The sequence below is a fragment of the Dendrobates tinctorius genome, unplaced genomic scaffold (assembly GCF_039654945.1).
Source record: "Dendrobates tinctorius isolate UK_male_01 unplaced genomic scaffold, ASM3965494v1 ptg000016l, whole genome shotgun sequence".
NCBI classification, from domain to species: Eukaryota; Metazoa; Chordata; class Amphibia; order Anura; family Dendrobatidae; genus Dendrobates; species Dendrobates tinctorius.
In genome coordinates, this window is record NW_027361684.1 from 34696707 (window position 1) to 34721269 (window position 24563).

A 24563-nucleotide genomic window follows, 5' to 3' on the forward strand; every position below is an offset into this window, starting at 1 on the left:
GCACGGTTCAGTGAACACAATGCGGAGTTAATTGCGTAGTTGAATGTACCCTTTGCCGTTTGGTTACAGCCTATGTAGGTTCATTCTGTGAACACACTTACATAGGCTGGTGAAAATGTGGGACATCACTTTAACCTTTGGATTACTGTCAGACCTAGGGTGAGTTTATTGGATTCATTTAAATTATTAAAGAATGTATTTTATATCAAATGAAGTGTGTGTGTGTTTGACGCTTTCATTTCAAGTTTAGTAATGAATGTGTCTGGCTGACAACTCTTCATTAACAAACCTCAAGTGGTTTGGTGTCAGCGAAAGCTTCTGACACAACCCCTAATCCATTTAGCTCTGGAATTACATGAATTTTTTTTTTTTAAAATATGCTTATTCAGCTACAAAAACGCATAAAAGCCGATTGCAAAAACGCACATATGTTCCTTTGCGTTTTTGCTGCCAACAAATTCCTAGAGATGCAGAAACATTGTTGTTTCAGGATAACCTGCAGCAGACAGTCTGTGGCTGCCTCCAGGTTCTCTTGCCCATTATAGAATTTTAAAAGCACCAACTGTCCTCTCCTATCTTAGTAATGGGAAAATCCATCTTCACTGAATACAGATTTAACCTATAAATTTGGAGTAAAAGAAGTAGACTTCTCTAATAAGATATATTACAAAGTTTATTTGTTTTCATGTGCACTATTAACGGTAATGCTTTAATGCAGTATTACATAATGACTGTCTTCCAGGCATAAGTGTGTGAATTTAGCCATCTAAATGGGAGTCAAAAAAAAGCTTTCCACAAGTAAAAACTAAAACATTTATAAAAAAAAACACTTTATTAAATCAATATTGTCATCTACATTGCAAAGATCTTGAAAATTCAGAGGTCCATACAGTTTCTACACAGTTGCAGTTAAACTACATAACAAAGACTCATTTATAGAAGCAAAATAGACAAGGGCTGCAAGACGGAAACTGAAGGGGTAGAATTCTGAGCACGAGCATAAAAAAGTCCCATGTTGAATATCAACAGAAGTTCTGATGTATCTGATAGACTGACTATGCGTACAAGTCTTCACGGTCAGCTGAGTAAACTTCTCCTTCCTGCAACAAGGCGAAGTTCAAAAAGTGCGATGGGCGATGAACTTCATGGTAAAATTCCTTGGGGTTAGCGAGCTGTAGTTCGTACTTCATGTTGGGATCATGTCTGACACCTAGGGATTAAGCAACAAAGTTGAAATCCATATCATGCACTTTATCCTACTTGTATAACCTGCATCTTCACTTAAAAACCAAGAATGCACAAGTGCAAAAACCTACCCATGAAGTTGTAGTTCCACGATCCCTGAGCTGGTACCATGAAGAAACCAAGGAAACGATCAGACAGCAGCATCTGCACTCTTTCATAGTGAGAAGGCAGGTAGCCTTTAGGATTGTTCCCTTTATCAGTATTTTGCCTTCCCCACTCATAACCACTCGGTGTAAGTTTGTAAGCAGTCAGGGTGCAGGATCCAGGAGTGAAGCTGTGGACCACACAACACAGTCATGTCAGAAATTATTGAAAAATGTATTTTAAAATGTCCTAATTTAGGAAGTTTCAGGAATAAAAAACATTGACTGGCTTTGGCATAAGGTGGAAAAACAACAACAACAAAAAAGAAACAATATATCACTATGACACACCTGCATGTTATAATAATTGTCTTCTCTCCATCCCAAGCTGGATTGTCAGCCATAACTTTAGCATGAGTGGTGACATCTTGTGGTGACAGCTGTGGAGACTCATTTGGCTGTGTGTGAACCCATCCCAGAGGCTCCATTTCCTGAAAAATTGAAAATCGTTCATATAAGCAGTAATTTAATTTAAAAAAAAATAATACGGAAAACACATGGTCCCTAAATTTACCTTTAGATACTCATGTTGAGGCAGCTGACTTGGCAAGTGAACAGTCTGGTGAGTTCCCCACTGTGGCACCATCACAATGCATCGGATTTCCTTCACTTGAGGGTTATCAGGTGGGCTCACGCCATACAGATAGCCAGCAATCTTTAAGAATATAAATTATCAAAAGCAAATTTATTAAAATATGACAGACATGTCCATGACCATCTGTTCTACACATATATAATAGATTTATATGTTGTAACCATAGGGCTTCTATTTGCTTCTAAAACATTTTATCCTATAGCAGCTTGTACACATTACTTACAAGATGTAGTTATGTGTTAAAGGGAACCTGTCATTAGATTAGAAGCACGGGCGCATGGCTTCTACTCACCCCGCTCCAGGTATTTGACAGGACTTCTGGCTATGTACATACATGGGAGAGACCTGTCAGTCATCTGGAGTGCCGCGGGCAGAAGCTGGCTTTAGGCCGCATTGGACTAGTCAGGTCTGGCCCAATAGTCCCCGGCTCGCTTATCAAACCTATGTTTTCTCTGAATCGCTGCTCTGGCAAGCTACATGGATATAGAAATACTGGATTTATACTGTTCTTTCTGTAAGTAACACTTACCTGAGCTCGCAGATCAGAAATGCAGATGAATTTCTTCAGCACATTCTTGGGCAAGATGTAGGTGTAACCAGTCTCCTTGATGTCATCTGACGACACATAGATGTGGTTGGTCCGAAGGTGAAGGTTAGCAGCAGAAATTGCTCTGCAAAAAAAAAAGATAAGAATACCAATAGAGTGAAAACCAATACTGGTGACATTAGGATGGAAGGGAGTGCAAAGGTTGTTCCATCTTTGGTCTCTAACACCTTGACGTATTTTTTGCCTGCCGTTTACAATTTCTATTACAGAAACCTTATTTTCCCCCCTCTGTGTGTTCTAAATACTTAAAAGGGAATTGGTTACCAGGTTTTTAGTACCACATATGAGAGCAAAGAGAAGCTGAATCCATTGATGTATCACTTAGGTTACTGGGTGCAGCCCCGTTCTCACACATTCAGAGCTTTTGAATTTAGAATGAAGCAGAGCTGAGAAAGCTAACTCCGTCCACACCAGGCTCTGTACATATAATGTTCATAGACAGTAAGCTGTTTATCACACGGGGGTGTTGCCAGACTAATGTAATAAATATTTCACAGTTAGTAAACCACAGCACACACTTTGACAAGTGACGCATCCCTGAATTCTGTGTTTCAGCGTCTTACTCCTGCGGTCTTCAAATTACATAGCAAAATCCTGTTGACAGATTCCCTTTGACTTTCAATAAGCTAGTCTATGAAAATTGTAATATATTTAATAGCACAAACTGAAAAATTAACACGTGCACATATACAAACGTGCCAACTCTATGAACAAGAGGCCTCCTATCATCCATGAAGGAAAAAATCATATCCAAGAACAAATTATTCTTAAATTATGCAGGTGACCCACAGCCAGATATGGCAAAATGCAATTATACGAGGATCCGGTCTCATGGGCAAATTAGCTCGCTGGTCAGAGAAGCCGGAAACGCATGCACATCTGTTACATAAGAGCTGTAGAACTACATAAATCCTGGCAACGAAGGAAAAAGGCCTCAATAGCAAAATGATGTTGAAATGAATAAAATGATAATCTATTACCTGACTCGCCATTCTGTCTTGGATGAAAAGGTCTGGGTCTCATAGTTGCTGGTGGTAGAAGTGATGATTTCATCTCCATGCTTGTTGACGGTGCGGGTCTGGGTGGCAGTGAGCTGAGACTGTTCTTTGGTCTGCTTCTCGATCTCCGCAATCTGCTGCCTCTGTTGGGACGGGGCAGAGATTTCCATACCCAGTATGATATCTCGGATTTCAGACTGTGTTAAAGAAGCCACATTTACACTGAAAAAAAAGGGGGGACACATTTTTCGTTAAGAAGTCATCAGAAAAGCTCTATCATTTGCTTCTGCCTGACAACTACACCAAATTTAAGGTCTATTTTAAAAAGATCTGGATGCACATAACAGCAATAGACTGAGGTCAGCTAAATAGGCAACTATTTTTTGTATCCCACACCCTAAACACATGCACACTTGACTCATCGTTCCTGTGGTAGGAAAAGAGGTGTCTGGCAGCAACTTATCTCCTGTTCAAGAAAAGGATGAGCATGTTGAAATCCAACATGCCTGATCATAAGATGGCTGGCTAGTCTCCACAAAATAAACAGGTTCATCCAACATCCATCCAATGTGTAATTTTAATAGAGAAGTAATTCTTACTTGTTCTTTTTGCCGTAGTCCGCCAAGATGAGATCCTTCAGCTGAACTTCCACTTTAATCCATTCCTCATCCGTTAGTGTGGGCCAGATATGATGAGGCTCAGTAATGGTAGTCTTGTCTGGCTTTAGGATCACCTTTGCACGGTCGTTGTTCACATGTAGTGCTCTCAGGATCAAAATCAGTCGAGAGAAAGCCTGCAAGACAAGGGACAAGAATCAGATCACTGGGAAAATATTCTACAGCAAGACATGGTGTGCCACCAATTCACATGGCTTCAGGACCGAACTACATTTAGCTCTCATGTGCCCACAAAAGTACTGCCAAGTACCGTGTATGAAGAGATCGTCTTCAGCCAATCATCGTAGAGATTGAAGAGAACCATTTGTGGCTCTGTGGCCTTCAATATCAGGTCTCCAAACTTCTCCACCTTCAGACAGGCTTGGAAAGGCAACTGCAGCTCAGATCCTTTGATTACAATATTAGGGAAGTCCAGTAAATGTACCTAAGGTTCAATGGAGGAGAACATCGAAACATCACTCAAGTCCACCCGCAAATAAATGCTTAAAACCTTTCACAAAATGAGAAAGGCTAAAAAAGGAATATATTAGATGTCTAATTTATTTTCTTACCTCAAGGGGATCCAACATGCCCTTTCTGGTGACAATAATTTGCTTGGGCTGCTCTTCTACTGGCAAGGAACGGATCAAAGCGGCAACTTCTTCTGCAGTTTTCCACTTGGCAAGCTGCAAAGGAAACGTGTTACAGTAATTGTAGAGCGCTCACGGTTAAAGTGTGTGTGTGTATATATATATATATATATATATAAAAAATTTTTTTATATAAGTCATGTAAATGGATAGCAGGGGTAATTTTCCAACTTAACTTTTGAAACATACCTGACCCAATCGTTTCTGTCCTGCCCATACGGATGTGTGAATAATTTTCAAGAACAGCTGTCCTGTCCTTGGATTAAAGATGAAAATTGCCCCATTGATGGGTTTTGTTGTCAAGTTGCCTTCAAAGGTCTAAAGACAGAACAGCATAATAAAAATCACACATTATTTCTTGCCTTTCACTCCAAGGCTAGGAAACTGCCACGAATCTTGCCATATGCCGTACCTTGTGAATGGTTACTCTGTACACGTTGGTGTCATCCACGAACCATATGATTTGATTGGAGAAGAGCTCGCCATAATTCTGGGAGGACAAGTATGGCTCAGTTGGCTCAGAAGAATACAACTGCAACCCTTTACGGATGCGCTCACGCAGCACATACAAGGCAGGGTTAGCTTTCATGATTTTGGCCATGGCTTGCTGTATCAGCGGTTTTCCTCCAGGGAACCAGTTTCCGTAGGCACTAGCAAGACAAAGAACTTTTGTTACATCCAAATACAGCAACACTTCTGGATCCTTTGTGTGAAAATTAAAAAAAATAAAATGAAAAAATAATGATCAAAGATTCTTACCTATGGAGGTTATATGCCAGGTCAATGGCAATCAGGACACCAGTGGGTGATGGGTAAATACTCATGTTATCAGTGGTGTAGTCCAAGAACTTTGCACGAGCATATCGCTCAATATCATGTGAATCATAGTCTCCCCATCTCAACTGGATATCAATCCAGTACTTCTGTGTCGTGGTGCTGTCCATTACATCCCTACAAGGAGGAACACGTGTGTTTAATGCAAAATTGCTCGATGTAATTGTTTTATCCAGGAGTTGTTGGGGGGGGGGGGGGAGGTGAAGGTAAAGTGTGTTGTACAGGATCAGAAAAACAAGGCCGCTTTCTTGAGAATCAAGATCACAAAGCATAGACACGTGTGGCACGGTTACTGGTATGAAAAAAAACAAACTTACTTTGAATCAGCAAGCAGAGATGGTCTGGACACATTCCACTTGTAAGAGGCAAAAAGCAGGATATCTGCACAAGATGAGTTCATCTTATAAGACTTCCTGGGGTGGATGGTTTCCTTCTGAACAGTTTCAATTTCCAGAGCATCAAGTTCCTGATCAAACACCTGAAACACAACAGTAATAGGAAACAGAATTAATCAATGTGGTTGCCTCACACAATGGAACACTAACCAAAACGGTACAAGACATTTTAAGTCAAAAATCACAGTATTTTTAAAGAGAATCTGTCACTAAGATCAACACCCCATCCCCCACCACATATGTGCATGTAGGTCTTGAAATGTAAATACATTGACACCTTTTTATCTCAAATCTGTTGCTGCAATAACAAGTAATTAGAGTTTTCATGCATCCTGCTAAGGCATTTGTATTGTGATTTGCTGTAAGGCTACTTTTCTGCGTTCTTATTTTTGACATTCTGTTCTTCTTTGGCATTAAGTGCTCTGGGTGTGACAGAGTACCTAACAAGCCTCTATAGGTTGTTTCCTCAGCAAGCACCAGTGTCTTTAGCTTAACTGAAAACTCACTGCGTCCACCTTCAGGTGCCACACAAGGGAGACAGCGAGCCATCAATCAAGGTAAAGAGGCTGGTGCTGGGCGGGAAAACAACCTCAAGAGGCAGAGGGATAGTAAAGGCCCCTTTACATTTAGCGATGCACCAGCGATCCAACCCGGTCAGGATCGCTGGTGCATCGCTAAATGGTCGCTAGTGAGCTGTCACACAGGCAGACCTCACAGCGATGCAGCAGCGACGCAGCGCACGATACTCACCTTTCACACACAGCGATCCAGACGTCCTCCCGCCCGCCTCCACCAGTCGTCACAGCAGGAAGCCCAACAGGAAGCGCCCGACGAGAAATGGAGCCGGACATTCTCGCGCGATCAGTGATGGACAGCGGGGGAGCCGGTCGGAGGTAAGTATCACACATAGCGATATCGCTATAACATCACAAAATCCGTGACGTTATAGCGATATCGCTATGTGTAAAACCCCCTTAAGGTGCTCTGTTACACCAAGAGCACTTAGCGTTTTCATTTATAAGCAAATAAGGGGTTAATTATTTGGGAATTCAGCAACAGATAGAAGATATAGGGGTTGATGGATTCACATTTAAAGATTTGTATTCCAATACTTACAGTTTGGGGAGAGGGGTGAGAAGGATTTTACTGACAAACTGCAATTATCTGTTTTTTAAACATTTGTGAAAAGTGTTTAAATACCGCTGTAAGAGAATCTGACTTACCTGACACAAATCCATGACAATGCTTTCATGGATCTTCTGCCACAAGTGAGCTCTGAATATCTGAATCAATGAGATCTTTAATGTTGGAATTTTGCCATGCATGAAAATGCCAGTCAAATCCAGTTGGACCTGGAATCCAACATACACCTGGAATATAGAAACCACATGTCAGTAAAACACCTTCAAATACAGCAGGTAATGGCATTTTAAACAAAACCTACTAGTTAATTCATGCTGGTCAAACCACAGGCAGCATGAATCAGAGGTTGGTGACATGGCTGCAGTCAGGTAAGTAGTTTGAAGACCTTGCTGAGGTCTATAGAAATAGATGTAAGTAGTCTAGTGCCGTCCCTGGCCGGCTTCTCCTTGAATTGGCATAGATGATTGACAGGTCTCGCCCATGCGTGAACATCGGGAGAGACCAGTCATACAACTAGAGTGGAGCAGAGCAAAGCCAGCTGAACTAGTCTCGTCTATTCCTATAGTCCCCGGCCAGGAGATCAAACCACGTTTACTCTGTAATGCCTGCAGTCAGGTTGATGCATGCTGCCTGTGGTTTGGCCAGTGTGAAATGACTGACAAGTTTCATTTAAATGTACTGCACGTACATTGGCTCTGTTGATCGTGGGTGACCACCAAAGAGTAAATCTTCTGTTAGGGATCTGATTCAGACCAGATCTCTGAGCATTGGTCAGCTTCTTCCACTTCATAGATTCTTCAAAGCCACTGGCTTTTTCCCTGATGACAGAAGCAACAAAACTTTAGGTGCTGAAGAGTAGTATTTCATGTATAGACAGCGTGAACATTAACATTGAAAAGTTAAACGATAAGTCAAGATCAGTGAAATTTTAAATAATGAAATGATCATTCCTTACCAGAAGAGACCCTCCCATGTAGGGAAGTAAGTGCCTTTAAACAATGTGTGCTCCAGGATGCCTTCCACTCCTCCGAGGGCCTGGATCATGTCTGTACGGTAGTTATTCAGATTCCATAGTTTCCCATCGTGTCTTTGATGTGTCCACCAGAATGGGTTTTGTTTCAACACCTATGGAGTGAGAAGTATGGATAAAATATTATGCTAAGCACAAACAATAGCCAAAATATCGATAATTACATTAAGCCACATTACCTGGTATTGTTTGAAATCTGTACGGACTCTCCAGCCTTTGTCATAGGCCAAAGTGTGCCGATCCTTCTGGAAGAGTGTGTTGATGCGTGGGATACCTCTATCCCATGAATCCTCCAAATCTTCCAGGGTAAGACGTCTGTAACAAAGGAACATAGCTCAACTCTCTGCTTTGCAACCACAAAACGTGTCTGTACAATTGTGGAAGGGTACAAGTACCTGTTCTGAGCAATGGCTTCCTGCCTCTTCAGCGCATATTCAGCCCAAACTCTCTGAGAATCGATAAACTCACTCTCCCACGGCTGGATGTAGCGATATAAGTTTGGAATGAGCTGGTCCTCTTCATGACTCATACCTGAGCGGAAATGGGTGATTCCAACATCTGTCTGTTTAGACCACCTGTACCGAAATGCAGGAAGAGAGGATCGGGAAAGGATTCCATGCATTGGAGAATAATAAATCTATATATATAAAAAAGATATTTAATGAGTCCTTAGTACTCTTTACCTGAGGTCAGATTGTGGGATAAGCACGTGCCCCATAGACAACATCCCCAAACCACCAAGCTCTTTGGGAGTGTAGAAGACCACTGGTGGGAAACGACTCGGCATTTTGGAGTTCAGACCAATCTTAATTCTGGTTTGAATTTTGTTCTCACATTTCACCAACAGATCAAGCAGCTCCTGGGTATTTACCACAGCCTCACGGAAGTAAGTCATGAGACCGATCAATGCAGTGTTCCACTTATTCACAATCTGGAGAAGAATGGAATTGCAATCATCAGCGGAAGAAATGTTAGCTACCCACACAAAAAATGGCCAAATATTCTTCTGCCAATGCCCTACACAAAAAAACACCAACATTTGTCTATCTAAAAACGTAAATTAATTTTGGCGCATATATATCAATTTGAATCAAACAAAAGTGGAGAATAATGCAATTTAATTGAAGGGATATTCCCAAACCGCAATGCGGTCTTTAATAGATCTGTACATTATTATAAGGAGTATTCGCATCTCCAAGATCCTATCTTAATATGTAGTAGATGTAATAATAATATTGTTAGCATATCTTCAAAAAGGGGAAGACGGTGGACCCAGGCAACTATAGGCCGGTGAGTCTGACTTCTATACCAGGAAAGATCTTTGCGCAAATTATTAAACAACATGTATGTCAGTACCTGGATAAGAATGAAGTGATTAAACAGAGTCAGCATGGGTTTGTAACTAATAAGTCATGTCAGACTAACTTAATTTCCTTCTATGACGGAATCACTGATTGGGTGGATCAAGGAAATGCTGTAGATATAGTATATCTTGACTTCAGCAAAGCATTTGACAAAGTCTCTCATACAATCCTTATTGAAAAAATGACTAGGTATGGAATGGACAAGGCAACTGTTAGGTGGATTCATAACTGGCTTAGTGATCGGACCCAAAGAGTGGTCGTAAATGGCTGCACATCCAGTTGGAAGAATGTCTCAAGTGGGGTACCACAGGGCTCTGTCCTGGGCCCTGTATTGTTCAACATCTTTATCAACGATTTAGATGAAGGAATTGAGGGTAAACTGATTAAATTTGCTGATGACACAAAGCTAGGAGGGATAGCTAATACTAGAGAAGAGAGAGAGAGGATTCAAAAAGATATAAATAAACTGGAGAAGTGGGCAGCAACTAACAGAATGGTTTTTAACAGGGAAAAATGCAAAGTACTACATCTGGGCAATAAAAATGAAAAAAGCATATACAGAATGGGAGGAATAGGCCTAAGCAAAAGCACATGTGAAAAAGACTTGGGTATACTAATAGATCACAGACTGAATATGAGTCAACAGTGTGATGCAGCAGCAAAAAAGGCAAATGCAATTCTAGGATGTATTAACAGAAGTATACAGTCTAGATCACGTGAAGTCATTATTTCCCTCTACTCCTCTTTGGTCAGACCTCATCTGGAATATTGTGTCCAGTTTTGGGCACCACATTTTAAAAAAGACATCAACAAATTGGAGCAAGTTCAGAAAAGAGCGACCAGAATGGTGACCGGTCTGCAAACCCTGTCTTATGAGGAAAGGTTGCAGGATTTGGGAATGTTTAGTTTGCAAGAGAGAAGACTGAGAGGAGACTTAATAGCTGTCTGCAAATATCTAAAGGGCTGTCACATTGTAGAAGGATCAACTTTATTCTCATTTGCACAAGGAAAGACTAGAAGCAAAGGGATGAAACTGAAGGGGAGGAGACACAGATACAGACATCTGACTGGGATGATTTAGCGAATCCTGCTTTGAGCAGGGGGTTGGACCAGATGGCCCAGGAGGTCCCTTCCAACTCTATGATTCTATATACCGCCAATAAGAAATGTAGTATAGTTCTTCAGATTCGCTATGTTGCTCTCTCCATGTAGGGCAAGAGCTTAGGTATCCTTGGTAACGACCACTAAGAGCTGTCTAACTGTCACTATATGACTTGTCATAGCCATGAATACCTAAGCAACTGCAACGCCCTACATGAGGTAAGCGACATAGCGAATCAGAAGAACTATACTAAATTTCTAATTGGAGGTATTTGCTAACATTATTAATATTACATCTACTACATATTGGGATAGGATCTTGGAGAGGAGAATACCCCTTTAATTTCTGCCAATGTAACTCATTTTTAAATTTGGTCCAATTTGCACATATCACTCCCTAATGATGCCCATCCTGTCTTTTTCCTGTCCAACTGCAATCATCCTGCTGTAGTTCCTCTGCTCCTTGTTGATCGTGCGCAGTGCTGTCTCCCAGCATAGATCTGGCATGCCTCCACCACTGACACACTATGTACTATACATTTACAATATACGCTATGCTTCTGTGCACTAGTCGGCCACATACATAACAATAGCTGCATGTGGTTTTACATCATATGATCAGTTAGTTCTGCACTCCAATCTGCTGTGTCCCCACAATAAAGACTGAAATAACCATAGTGGAAACTGCATTCTGCAGACAGATCAAAGAAATAAAACTGCAAATGACACTCCGTTGATGCACATGGCAGAAGATTATTGTCTGCCATGGGCACCAACAGAGCAGTATTCTATCATTATTATGTCACCTACAGATGGATGTGCGGAATTTTTTTTCTACTGCCTATTACTGAAAACTGCCAGCTGAATACTGCACTCGCCATGTTGGATTATTTCAAGCAGATATCCCTATTAGAAACATTGGTGAGCTTCCCACCCTTCCATTGTTTTCTTATTCCATCATTGATCTGTCTGCAGCACACATTAACCACGGCTCAGCTTTCCTGTGTTATCACAATGGTTATTTTGAGCTTTGCTGTGGGGACACAAAAGCGGAGTGCAGATCTGTTGTTAAAAAAAAAAAAAACGCACATGTAGCTATTGTGATGTATTAGGGAAGAGACAAAATCTGTGTGGCAGACCTGTATACAGCACTATACAGTGCACAGAAGAATAGGGTGTATAGAAGATTATGTTGAAGTTGTGTAGTGTAAGAAAAGCAGAGATGAGAACAATATAGCAGAGAGGTTGGGTTTGCAACACCGAGGAGAAGCAGTGTGTTGCTGGGAAATAAGGTTTTAGCAGTACACGAAGAACACTGCCCATTCAGCTCAGTGAAGCCAGATGCACAGAGAGGCAAGATGGAGATGAAAAAAGGCACAAAAGGTACTATTATTATTATACATTTTTTATAGCGCCATTTATTCCATGGCGCTTTACATGTGAAAAGGGGAAATATATATACAGGTACAATAAACATGTGTAAGACAAGGGACATACAAGTACACTAGAAAGAATCTATGTTGGGCTTGCTCTCTATATTAACAATAAGCTGACTGTGCTTTGTGCCAACTAATGCGGTTAGGGAATAACCCTTTAAAAGGTTTGACAAAACCCATTTATATACAGCAGAAAAAACCCAGCAGCAAGTTTTAGGTATACTCTAGATTTTTAATTGAGACCAGTGGCAACATCTTGTTGCACATTTTCAGGCAAGACACTCCCCAACAGTAAAGAAAGAGCAAACGTCTGTTCTCTTTGCCAGACGTCACATAAGGGTGAACATTAAACTACGTAGCTAAAAACAGGATTTTTGGTTGCTTACCATAAAATCTGTTTCTGGGAGCCTTCATTGGGGGACACAGGAACCATGGGTGTATGCTGCTGCCACTAGGAGGCACTGACACTATGCACATAAAAAAAGTTAGCTCCTCCTCCGCAATATACACCCCACCGACTGCAGTAAATTAATCAGTTAGTGAGAAAGCAGTAGGAGAAGCAACAGAATAGAGGACAGATAACTCAACTGTAACCGTAACACACAGGACAAATAACAGGAGTTGTAAAACATGAGAGGGTGCTGTGTCCCCCAATGAAGGCTCCGAGAAACAGAAGCAACCAAAATTCCTGTTTTCTCCATCGCTTCATTAGGGGAGACAGGAACCATGGGACGTCCCAAAGCAGTCCCTGGGGAAAAAAAAAAAAAAAAAAATCAAACTTCCACTAGGTCAGAGAACTCACCACCGCCGCCTGCAATATGCTTCAGTCGAGGCTGGCGTCCGCCAAAGCGTAGGTGTGGACCTAGCAAAATTTTGCTAATAGAAGACCAGGTTGCAGCCTTGCAAAGCTGCAGCGCGGAAGCCTTGTGGTGCACCGCCCAGGAGGTGCCCACTGCCCGAGTAGAGTGAGCCTTAAACCCAGGAGGGGGCACTCTGATCATGACTCAGTAAAAGTTTCCAAAATTGCCGATCTGATCCAGCGAGCAATAGCCACCTTGGAGGCCGGCAGGCCTTTTCGCGCACCATCCGGAATGACGAAAAGGGAGTCTGTCTTCCGGAAACAAGCCGTTCTACCCAAATAGACCTCCATCGTCCTGAATAGGTCTAGCTTGTTCAAGGAGAAGTCCAGAGGATGAATTGGACCGGGACAAAAGGAAGGTAAAACGATGTCCTCATTTAGGAAAGCGGATACCACCTTTGGACGGTAGGATGGCGGAGGCCGCAGAACCACCTTATCCTGGTGAAGTACCCAAAGAGGGGAGCAACAAGGGCCCCAACTCCGAGACGTGCCGGATGGAGGTGATGGCCACGAGAAAGGCCACTTTCCAGAAGAGAAAGGACAGGGAAACTTCCTTGAGAGGTTTAAAGGGCACACCCTGTAAGGCCTCTAAGACTAGATTGAGATCCCAGGGATCCAAGGGAGCCCGACACAGGGGTGCTGCATGAGCTACCCCCTTAAGAAAAGTCTTGACCTGCGGTCGCTAGGATAACGTCTTCTGGAAAAGAATAGAAAGCGCAGATACTTGACCCTTTAGAGAACTAAGGGCAAGACCCGTGTCCAGGCCCGCCTGGAGGAATGCTAGAATAGAAGGGAATGAAAAAGGACAAAGGCGGGATTGTGATTGGACTCGCACCAACTGAAATAGGCTTTCCACGTGCGATAGTATATTCTGGAAGACGAGGGCTTCCTAGCCCGGATCATTGTGTGAATTACCCGATCTGGAAAACCTGACTCTTTCAGAACCGCGGTTTCAACTGCCACGCCGTCCAATTAAGTGACCGAATATTGGGGTGGCGGATCGGACCCAGAGACAGCAGATCTGATCTGTCTGGCAGCTTCCAGGGAGCGTCCGCGAGAAGGTTGACGAAGTCCGCGAACCAAGACCTTCTGGGCTGAACAGGTGCGAAGAAAATGACTGGTACCCCTTCCGCCTTGATCTTCTTCAACAGCTTGGGAAGAAGAAGAGGAGGGAACAGATAGGGAAGCACAAACTGAGACCAAGGAATGGTCAGAGCATCGGCGCCCACTGCGAGAGGCTCTCGGGTCCTGGAAACAAACCGTGGGGCTTTCCTGTTCAGACAAGACGCCATAAGGTCCACATCCGGGGTCCCCCAACGAAGGCAAATTTGGTGAAGGATCTCTGATGCAGGGACCATTCCCCTGCCACGATGCTCTCACGGCTGAGAAAGTTGGCGGCCCAAGTGTCCACGCCAGGAATGTGCACAGTGGATATCGCTGGAACCGTCACCTCTGCCCAATGCAGGATTTTGGAGACCTCGGCTAACGCCAAGGAACACCGAGTCCCTCCCTGGTGGTTGTCATATGCCACCGCTGTGGCATTGTCCGTCTGGATCCGGACTGGCAGACCCTTGAGAAGCTTTTCCCAGTGAAGTAGGGACAGAAAAATTGCCCGTATCTGTAGGACGTTGATCGACAGAACAGCTTTTTGCGCCGACCAACGACCCTGAACGGTGAGATGATGAAACACCGCACCCCAGCCGAGAAGGCTGGCGTCCGTCGTCACAACTTGCCAGTGGACCGGAAGGAAGGACCAGCCCTGGGAGATGAGTGGTGATGTCAGCCACCAATTGAGGGACTGTTTGGCACAGAAAGAGTCTCGAATCCGACAATGCAGGGAAGAGACAGACCTGTTCCACTGCGACAGGATGGCCTGCTGAAGCGGTCTTGAGTCACCACCATCCTTCCTAGAACCGTCAAGGCTGTACGGAAGGACGTAAGCCAGGGGTCCTGCAGCCAGCGAACATCCCGCCGTAACAGTATGCCTAGAAACACAAGATGTGTTGGAACAAGGCAGGACTTTTTTCCTGTTGAAGATCCACCCGAATCGGAACCGGGTGTTGAGAACGATGGTTAGACTTTCGTGAGCCTGGGGCAAGGATGGAGCATTGATGAGGATGTCGTCGAGGTACGGAAAGAGCACGAGACCTCTGAGCCTCAAGATGGCCATTAACGCTGTCATATTCGTAAAAACCCTGGGAACAGTGGCGAGACTGAACGGCAGGGTAACAAACTGGAAATGCGCTCGATGTATCGCGAAGCGTAGGGACTTCTAATGTCCTGAGAAGATATGGACGTGCAGATAGGCGTCCTGAATGTCTATGGAGCACAGGATTTCCTGCGCCTCCATGGAAGCGATTACTGATTGAAGAGACTCCATCCTGAAATGTTGCAGATTCAGTAATTTGAGATCCAGAATGGCCTGAACCGCGCTGCCTTTTTTCGGCACTACATACAGGTTTGAGCAGAAATCTGTGAAGCGTTCAGTTTCTGGTATGGGTACAAACACCCCCAAACTGAGGAGAGAGGCGATGGATGCAAAGAAACCCAGGACTGAAGTGGGGTCTCTTGGAGGTCAGGATTCGAAGAAGCGATCCCAGGCCGAGAAACAAATTCTATCTTGTATCCTGAGGATACAACCTCCCTGACCCAAGCGTCTTCCACCGAGACGAGCCAGACGTCCCTGGAGGAAAGGAGACAGCCGCCCAACGGGGTGGTGCGCTGGGGTTTTGTCGACAGTCATGCAGAGGTAGACCTTCCAGGTCTGGACCTGGAGGACCTACCCTTGAAGGAAAGGGAGGGCGCCAGGAAGGAGTGGGCCTAAAAGAAAACCTTCTTCCTATCTTGGCACGCTTGCGGTCTCTGTTGGATGGAAAAAGGCTCTGTCGTTGCGACCCGACGGAAGGGCCGAAACTGCCGTTATGGAAGAGGCCGACAGGGTTTGGACTGGGGAAGAAGAGAGCTTGTGCCCCCTGTGGCGATTTTAATAATCTGGTCCAGCCTGGTGCCGCGATCCCTGAAAAGGTAGGCTGGTAAGGGACTTCCTTGATGATAAGTCCACCTGCCAGGCCATAAGCCAAACTGTACGCCGAAATGCAACAACGTTGCTGGACGCCTGAACAGCGCAAGACGCGGCATCCAGGGAGGCAGAGACCAAATCTGGTTGGCAAGCTCTGCCAGCTGCTCTGGTTGGGCTCTCGCCAGAAAGCCTTGGTGGAGATCCTCAGCCCATTTGGCTATGGCCCTTGAAACCCAAGTGGAAGCCGAGGACAGACCTAGCGCAGACGCGGCCGCTTCGAAAGCTGACTTCGCAAAAGATTCTATAATTTTGTCATTAGAATCTCTCAAAGATGCTCCACCAGAAATCGGAAGAACGGTGTTGAGATAGTCTAGTGACCGGCGAGTCCACGTAAGGAGAAGCTGACCAGTTGGCGGTGAGCTCGTGAGGAAAAGGATATAACACGCCAAGGCGCTTTCCTCTTTGAAAGCGTCTTGTCGGATTTTCTCTTTCCCTGGCGAGAAGCTTCTCGAACACAGAATGAGGAGCGAAGACCTTGGAAGGTGGTTTAGACTGTCTGAACGAAACCTCCTGATCTGCGGGTTCCGCAGAAGTCTTTGATGCCAAATGTCTGGTTGATTGCTCCAATGAGGCTCTGAACCATATCCCTCATGTTAGCGATATGGTCCGAATCTAGCTCCAAAACGTCCTCATAGGGCGCATCTGAGAATGCCTCGCCTGACTCGGGGATGAGGACCGGGACGAAGGAGGTCGTAGGGATGGACTGTGGGGCGAGATGGAATGGGAAGAGGAATTAGACCGATGCACCTGTCTGGATCTTTCTCGGCTAAAGTTGCTAGGTTCCGACGGAGCTTCCTGTGGAAGTCTGCAGGGACAACTTATCAAGCACAGACACCAGGGTCTGAGACACCCTGATGAAATCCGCCACAGATTGAGACAGAGGAAGCCCACCCTGGGATAAGGGCACCATGCTCTCACGTGGGTCAACTGTGGGCTCCTGGATGGAGAGAGAGAGGACCACAGTGGAGGAAGAGGAGGAAGATGGAGAACGAAGTGGCTTAGAATTAGACATGATGAACAATCCCACTAAGCGCTGCCAGAAGGTTAGGGGACAGGAGAGCAGAGGAGGGTGTCAGTCTGCAGTGCAGAGCTACTCACGGCAGATGTCCTGTAGGAGACTTCCCGGCTGTAGAGAAGGGTCAGGCAGGTCCCATAGATGGATTCGGCTCCCCTGTACACCAGCCGGAAAATGGCATCTGCCAGGAGACGCAGGGCAGAACGCGCGTGCTGTGAGGGGAGAGGGCGGCCAGAAACCGGGAGGCCCACTCACAGCTAAACGCGGGGCCCGGAGGAGCAATATGGCGGCGGCTCCAGCCCACAGTGGAGGCTGAGGGTAGTGGGCGGAGCTTAACACCACACAGGAAGAGGAGAGAGACACAGGCGGGAAAAAAGCTCGCCCGGAACAGAGAGGAAGAGGGCGGAGGCAGGGCTATAACTAGGCCCAAGATGAAGCCGGGACCTAGATTACAGCCGGCTGCCGCCGGAGTAGGAGGGGGCCCGCGGAGGTCATAAAACAGCACCAAACGGTTCACCACAGTGGCGCCAGGGTGCTAAAAGTGGCGCAAACAAAGCGCCATGACGCCGCTTAGACAGGCTGCAAGGGGGCACAAAGAACAGGAAGCCTCTGTGTGCCAAAACACCCTCTCTTCCCCAAAGGTTCTGCAAAGCAGTGCTGAGGCCCCCAAACCAGCCGCAAGGTATGAACTGCGCTAGCCGCTTGAATAAAGGGGTTTTTTTTCCTCTTCTTCTCCCGTTTTCTTCTCCTCTTCAGCACCTGGGGAGAAAAGAGGGAAAGTACCTCCACAATCACGAAAATCGGACATCCGGAATCCATGTTGCGGGACGTCCGTGTCTCCTCGACCGACAGACTCTGGTGGGCGAGTGGGTGGGAGACGGAGGCAGGACTGGGTATTCTTTCTCTTGCGGATCACCTAAACACGCATCTGTGTTAGGGATTTTGGGGTCCTGCCGAACAGACAGATGAGGATACGGGGTGGCAGTACACGCCATACTCAGTCTCTGCGTGGGAGTACAGTTGTGACCGTTCACACTGTATCCCTCCAGTACCTGAAAAGGAACGACGCACATTAGGTAGATATGGGTCTCAAGAGAGGCCCGTGTCCACCTCCTACCTGACACTAAGCTAAACTGATTAATTTACTGCAGTCGGTGGGGTGTATACTGCGGAAGAGGAGCTAACTTTTTATATGCATAGTGTCAGCGCCTCCTAGTGGCAGCAGCATACACCCATGGTTCCTGTGTCCCCCAATGAAGCGATGGAGAAACAGTCATTTGCACAACAAAATACTCCACAAGAACAATGCAAAGTTAGCAATTTATAAAACGCCAACCTTGGTAAAAGTTGTTGAACCTGAAGCCATGAGAATCTGCCGCACTCTGTTGTGAAACCTCTGCATGGATTCATCATCAACCCGCAAGAAACACTGGGCAGTCCGCTCTTTGGTCACCTACAAAGATTAAGTCAATAATAAATGTATTCCCAGAAAAAAAAAATAAAAAAAAAAAACTTGGAAGTCTATTCATTTCTTAAAAAAAAACCAAAACACACACACACTTTATTCATACCTCATTCTGTAAATTCCAGACACCATCCTTATGAGTGAATTCCTCATAACTTGTACGACACTTGGGGAGAATCCTGCACTCAAAGCCGCACATATTGAACAACAGATTGGGATTGTCTTTACTGTACACAGACACAAAACTGTTTTCCCACTGTACGGTTGTGACAGAACGAGGCAGACGGTTTTTAATGTCCCAGAAAACAGCGCGACCACTAGAAGAAGAAATGCAAGGTTGAATGATTACATTGCAGGAAAAAAATAAGATGTGGGTATACTCAAAGTACACACAACTTACAGATTGACATCATGCTTCATGAGCCGCATCCTGGCATCTCGTGGCCAACATTTCTTATTATTATAGCCCACAATATTCTCGTTGTTGGGATCTGGATGCTCTGTAAGATATCTCTGGATGAGATCTCTGGCCTCGTCAGCAGAAAACCTACGAGGTAAATACATGTTAGCTTCTTAACAATGAAGATTATTTAGTTCTTGTTAGAGATATTGGCCACGTTTCACACTTACCGGAAAAATATGTGAATGCGATCAATGTATCTGCAATACAAGCGAATAGGATGAGCAGATTCTGTGGCCACATCTTGGAAGCTTAAGAAGTCGTTTGGCATCTGAGGTGGGCCAGCCATCTCGCTGGCTCTGTGCAAGCCCAGAACTAACAGGTCCATCACCAAACCGTAGTATTGCACAATGAAAGAAGCAAACTGCAAGCCACGAATGATGCCATACGAGTTTGTGTGATTCATGTCCTGCACAAAACAAACTGGTGAGAGCCCTTCATATCCAAGATCATTATAACAGGATACAGCATTATGATCACAAATGTTGCACATCTGTTTCAGCACATGGAGGGAGATCCATACTTACTTTGTAATTTATCACCACGTTATTTTTTGCAGTCATGTAATCGGCAATGTTGTGATCCACAATGAGACGCAGGAGACGATTCAGCAGTGTCAAGTCGATCTTTTCATACATTTTCTCAAACCGTGACTCCAGCATGACATTGCATTCTCCTTCAGTGGTGTCCCACACATCCTGCAGGTTGTTGATACCTAAACACAAAAAATTATTAACATGATTTATGGGATTTAAAAATTGTACAGTTTATAATTCGTGTTGAGCGAACATGCTCGGATAAGGTACAACCTGGGCATGCTCGGATAACAAGTGTCTTCTGGGTGCTATAATAATATTTTTTGAGTCCCCGCAGCTCCATGTCCCACGGCTGTTAGGCAATCCCTGCATGTATTGCGGCTGTCTAACAGCCATGAGACATGCAGCCGTGGGGACTCAAACATATTATTGGAGCTTGCAAGAGACACTTTGATAGCACCCGAGCATGCTCGGATAACCTTATCCGAGCATGTTCGCTCTACATTAATTATAAATACAGAAAAACTTTAGAACTCTAACACAAACTAGCATTTTTCATACCTTGGCACCATTTGTACACAAGCAAAGGAGGTGGCTCTGTGTCCGCAGGTTTGATCCAAGGAGGGAAAAGACGTCTTTTGTCAGCTTCGTACCACAGGTACTGATCCAGGTAAGCGTCTGTAATCTTCTCAAGGGGCTCCACATCATAAACTGGGACCAAGTGACTGTAAAGATCCATGAATTCAATCCCCACCTATAAGAGAACACAAAGGTTTAGGGCAAAGCCTTTACCAGTATGAATTGGATAAAGAATGAAAAGGGATATTTAGTAGTGGATTGTGAGGCCACATCTAGAATATGGGATCCAGTTTTGGGCTCCACATTTAAAAAAAAAAAAAAAAGATATTGGGACATTCGAGTCAGGTCAAAGGTGGGCAACTAGATTATTACAAGGGATGAAAGTCCTCCCATATAATGAGAGGTTGGAAAAGTTTGGCTTGTTCAGCTTAGAACAAAAAAAACCGTCTCAGAGGACATGTGTGGTCAATACAAGGGACTGGCACATGACATTCCTTCCAAAGACCAGAGGGACATTCATTACATGTGGAAGAAATGAGATTCTGGCAGCTAAATCGGAAACGGTTCTTTACAGTTAGAGCTGTAGACTGTGGATTGCCACAAGAGATAGTAATTTAATTTACTATATCGGCATTTTAAAAGCGCTAGATACTTTTCTCACAAAAAATGACACTATAGGTTATAAATAATCTAGTGATACGTTGAGAAAAAAAAAAAAAAAAAGACATGGGTCTATGTTACCATAAAAATAAAAAGTGATGATGCAATATTTAATCCTTCATGCAAGTAGTCATCTAATTGCCTGGTGATACAGAATTAAACTTTACCTCCTTGAAGGCTCTTTGAGTGAGCAAGTGACGCTTTATCCTAGACAAGGCTTCATGAGGATTGTCGTAAGCTTGCTCGATTAAGCCCAGCTCTTCTCTCTGGGACTGATTTAGACGGGACTTCACACTAACATGAAAAAAACAAAATTATAACTCAAGTAAGAGCCATTACATACCTTAAAAATAAGCAGATTTAAGCAACCCAAATTTAGCCATTTTACCTGTACGCCTCCTTCAGTCTCTCCAGAGCAAGAATGAGAAGTTTGGTGTCATGCTTGTATGAAAGCGGAGGGAATGGAATAGGAGAAAACCTCCTGCTCTCCAGCCAGTGGACTGTGGTGGTATACACAGCTACAGCCTCTTCTGCGGTGATGTATGGCCCATCCTGCAGACCAGGGCACAGATTAGCACAGATACGACTAAAGTGATGAAACAGAAATATATTGGGGACAGGTGCTCACCTTCAGATAGTTGTGCTGTCTCTCTTGCTCTGCTTTGAGATAAAGTCGTGTCAATCGGCCCAGATTCTTTTTGCAAACAGTTTTGTCCACAGTCGCACCGCGGCGAATGCGCTCTCGGTTGTAATGAGCAGTATTTGTCCACCAGTCGGCTTTAGCCTTCACGTAACGAAGAATCATATTCTCAATGGGTGTTGGAAGACCTGGCACCTAGAAGAAATAAAGAAATAACACCAAAATAATTTAATTCAGAAACTAATTAGGTCATCAACACTGTGACAAATACATTTACAGGATTATTTTCTTTTCAAATAAAAAGTTAAAACCATTTTGCACTCACTTTCCAAGGAATGTTTGCCTTCCAGCATCTCCAGGCTTCACTCAAGTGCTGCAAGATGGTCCTAGCCTTGTTCTGCTTAATGCCTTCTGGCATCATGTCCAAGATGTCATGCATGACAGCAGCGCGGAGTTCAAGGTCAAAATGAGACTCTACTCTCTGTTTCGTCACAGTTTTTGCTACCCCTTTAGAATGACGACCTGAAGGAAAGGCATCACAAAAAAAGTCAATAAAAAAATAATAATCAAGACGATTGTTTCAATTCACTCCCTGATCATTGTCACCGGGATATATAATCCAATACTTACTGGACACTTCAGATCATCAAGTCATAAACTAACTCCAGATTCTTGGACTCGTTAACCCAGGGGTGGGGAACCTTTCTTCTGCCAAGGGCTATTTAGGATATTTAAAACATCCTCCCAGGGGCGTAAAATTTGAGTGCTAATTCTGCCCACTAAGGCTACTTTCACATTAGCGTTTTTTAGTGCTGCGCTTCATGCGCAATAGAAACGCATGCAAAAAAACGCATCATGCGTTTGCTTTTTTAGGCGCATGCGTTTTAACCAGTTTCTAGCCATGTTAACTCTTAAAATCCATGCGATGTTAAACGCAGGCGTGCGCATGTCCATGCGCACGCCTGCCTTCCCATAGACTGTAAATGTGCTATTTTGGCGCATTCCGTGCGCATGCGTTTTTTTGTCACAGGTTGGAAGGACCAAAAATGCAACAGGTTGCGTCCAGCGCGCCTAGGCGCACACTACAAAAAAAAGCATGAGCACAAAAAAGCATACGAACACGTGCAAACGCTAGACCATGCGCCCCCATGTTAAACATAAGGGCGCATGGCGCATGCACGCACACGATGCGCTGCGCTAAAAATGGAGATTTTTGTGTACGCACCGTAAAATCTCTTTCTCTTAGCCTCTAATTGGGGGGACACAGAACCATGGGTGTTATGCTGCTGTCCACTAGGAGGCGACACTATGCATATTCTGAAAAAGATTAACTTTGGCTCCTCCTCTGCAGTATACACCCCTGGACGGCGTCAGCCTTCTCCAGTTTTGTGCAAAAGCATTAGGAGGAACGTAACCAAATAACATAACCATGCCTGTAAGAAGGCCACTATGTACGAGCTCAAAGAACAATATGAGAACTCAACCGTAAATAACGGCCCATAAGGGCAAAAGGGTGGGAGCTGTGTCCCCCAATTAGAGGCTAAGAGAAAGAGATTTTACGGTGAGTACACAAAAATCTCCTTTACTCTGTCGCCTCATTGGGGGACACAGAACCATGGGACGTCCCAAAGCAGTCCCTGGGTGGTAAGCAATGGACGAATAATGTGCTAGCAGGTCCCTAAATTTGGGGTACTGCCGCCTGCAGAACCAGTCTACCCAGGCTCGCGTCCGCTGAGGACTGGGTATGAACACTGTAGTGTTTCGTAAACGTGTGTAGGCTAGTCCAAGTGGCCGCCTTACACACTTGTTGTGCCGAAGCCTGATGCCGAATGGCCCAGGAGGCCCCTACTGCCTGTGTAGAGTGTGCCGTGATACCGGCCGGAAGAGGGGAACTGTTAAGTCGGTAGGCCTCATGTATGGTGGACTTGATCCACCTGGCAAGGGTAGCCTTGGAAGCCGGCAGTCCCTTGCGACTACCTTCTGGAAGAATGAAGAGGGAATCAGACTTTCGGAAAGGTGCAGTCCTGGATACGTAAATCCGCAATGCTCTGACGAGGTCAAGCGTATGCACAGCCTTCTCCACTCTATGAACCGGAACCGGGCAAAGGGATGGCAGTGACATCTCTTCATTAAGGTGAAAGTTGGACACAACCTTCGGAAGGAAGGATGGTACCGTGCGGAGAACCACCTTGTCCTGGTGAAAGGCTAGGAAAGGCCGTCTGCAGGAAAGTGCTGACAATTCAGACACTCTGCGTAACGAGGTGATCGCCACTAGAAAAACCACTTTCTGAGACAGAAGGGAGAGTGAAACTCCTCTAAGAGGTTCGAAGGGTGGAGCTTGCAATGCTGTCAGGACCAGATTGAGGTCCCATGTATCCAGCGGACGTTTGTAGGGAGGAACCAATCGGGAAACTCCCTGGATGAAAGTCCTTACTTGCGGTTTAATAGCAATGCGCTTTTGAAAAACAACTGAAAGCGCCAACACCTGACTCTTAAGCGAGCCTAAGGATAGCTTGGCGTCTAGGCCCGATTGAAGAAAACCTAGTACCTTCGGGAGGGAATAAGGGAGTGGGACTTGTCCATGAGATTCGCACCAAGAAAAGAAAGCTCTCCAGGTACGATAATAGATCTTGGCGGAGGCAGGCTTCCTTGCCCTGATCATAGTTGCAATGACTGCCGGTGAAAAACCTGCCTGGGTTAGAATCCAGGTTTCAAGGGCCATGCCGTCAAATTGAGAGCCCCTGAATTCTGATGGAAGAACGGACCTTGAGACAGAAGGTCGTGATGGTCGGGTAGACGCCAGGGGACGTCTGCTGTAAGTTGAACGATGTCGGCGTACCATGTACGTCTGGGCCAGTCTGGCGCGATGAGGATGGTTGGAACTCCCTCTTGCTTGATCTTCCTCACGACCCTGGAGATTAGGGGGAGGGGTGGAAAAATGTACAGGAGTCGGAACTGGGACCAGTCCTGGACCAGGGCATCCGCTCCGAGCGACCGCGGGTCGTGTGTCCTGGCCATGAAATTGGGGACCTTGGTATTGAGATGGGATGCCATTAGATCCACCTCCGGGGTT

General features: G+C 44.9%; 1 protein-coding gene across 1 annotated transcript in view; it reads right to left on the reverse strand.

Moving 5' to 3' along the window:
• Positions 1–655: 655 nt before the first annotated feature.
• The window catches only part of PRPF8 (pre-mRNA processing factor 8), a 59003-nt gene continuing 35095 nt past the window's right edge, over positions 656–24563 (reverse strand). The window contains exons 15-43 of the mRNA XM_073565664.1: positions 21816–22012; positions 21479–21685; positions 21239–21402; positions 21018–21144; positions 20173–20365; positions 19603–19790; positions 19246–19484; positions 19016–19162; positions 18722–18932; positions 18487–18603; positions 8980–9227; positions 8692–8871; positions 8476–8611; positions 8222–8391; positions 7955–8084; positions 7347–7493; positions 6046–6206; positions 5654–5845; positions 5307–5544; positions 5084–5212; positions 4817–4930; positions 4516–4689; positions 4188–4381; positions 3571–3810; positions 2513–2654; positions 1903–2043; positions 1680–1819; positions 1317–1519; positions 656–1210 (exon numbers count right to left, since the gene is read on the reverse strand). Coding sequence (XP_073421765.1) covers positions 1056–1210; positions 1317–1519; positions 1680–1819; positions 1903–2043; positions 2513–2654; positions 3571–3810; positions 4188–4381; positions 4516–4689; positions 4817–4930; positions 5084–5212; positions 5307–5544; positions 5654–5845; positions 6046–6206; positions 7347–7493; positions 7955–8084; positions 8222–8391; positions 8476–8611; positions 8692–8871; positions 8980–9227; positions 18487–18603; positions 18722–18932; positions 19016–19162; positions 19246–19484; positions 19603–19790; positions 20173–20365; positions 21018–21144; positions 21239–21402; positions 21479–21685; positions 21816–22012 — 5024 coding nt within the window. The 3' untranslated portion in view covers positions 656–1055. The remainder of the gene's footprint in view (positions 1211–1316; positions 1520–1679; positions 1820–1902; positions 2044–2512; positions 2655–3570; positions 3811–4187; positions 4382–4515; positions 4690–4816; positions 4931–5083; positions 5213–5306; positions 5545–5653; positions 5846–6045; positions 6207–7346; positions 7494–7954; positions 8085–8221; positions 8392–8475; positions 8612–8691; positions 8872–8979; positions 9228–18486; positions 18604–18721; positions 18933–19015; positions 19163–19245; positions 19485–19602; positions 19791–20172; positions 20366–21017; positions 21145–21238; positions 21403–21478; positions 21686–21815; positions 22013–24563) is intronic.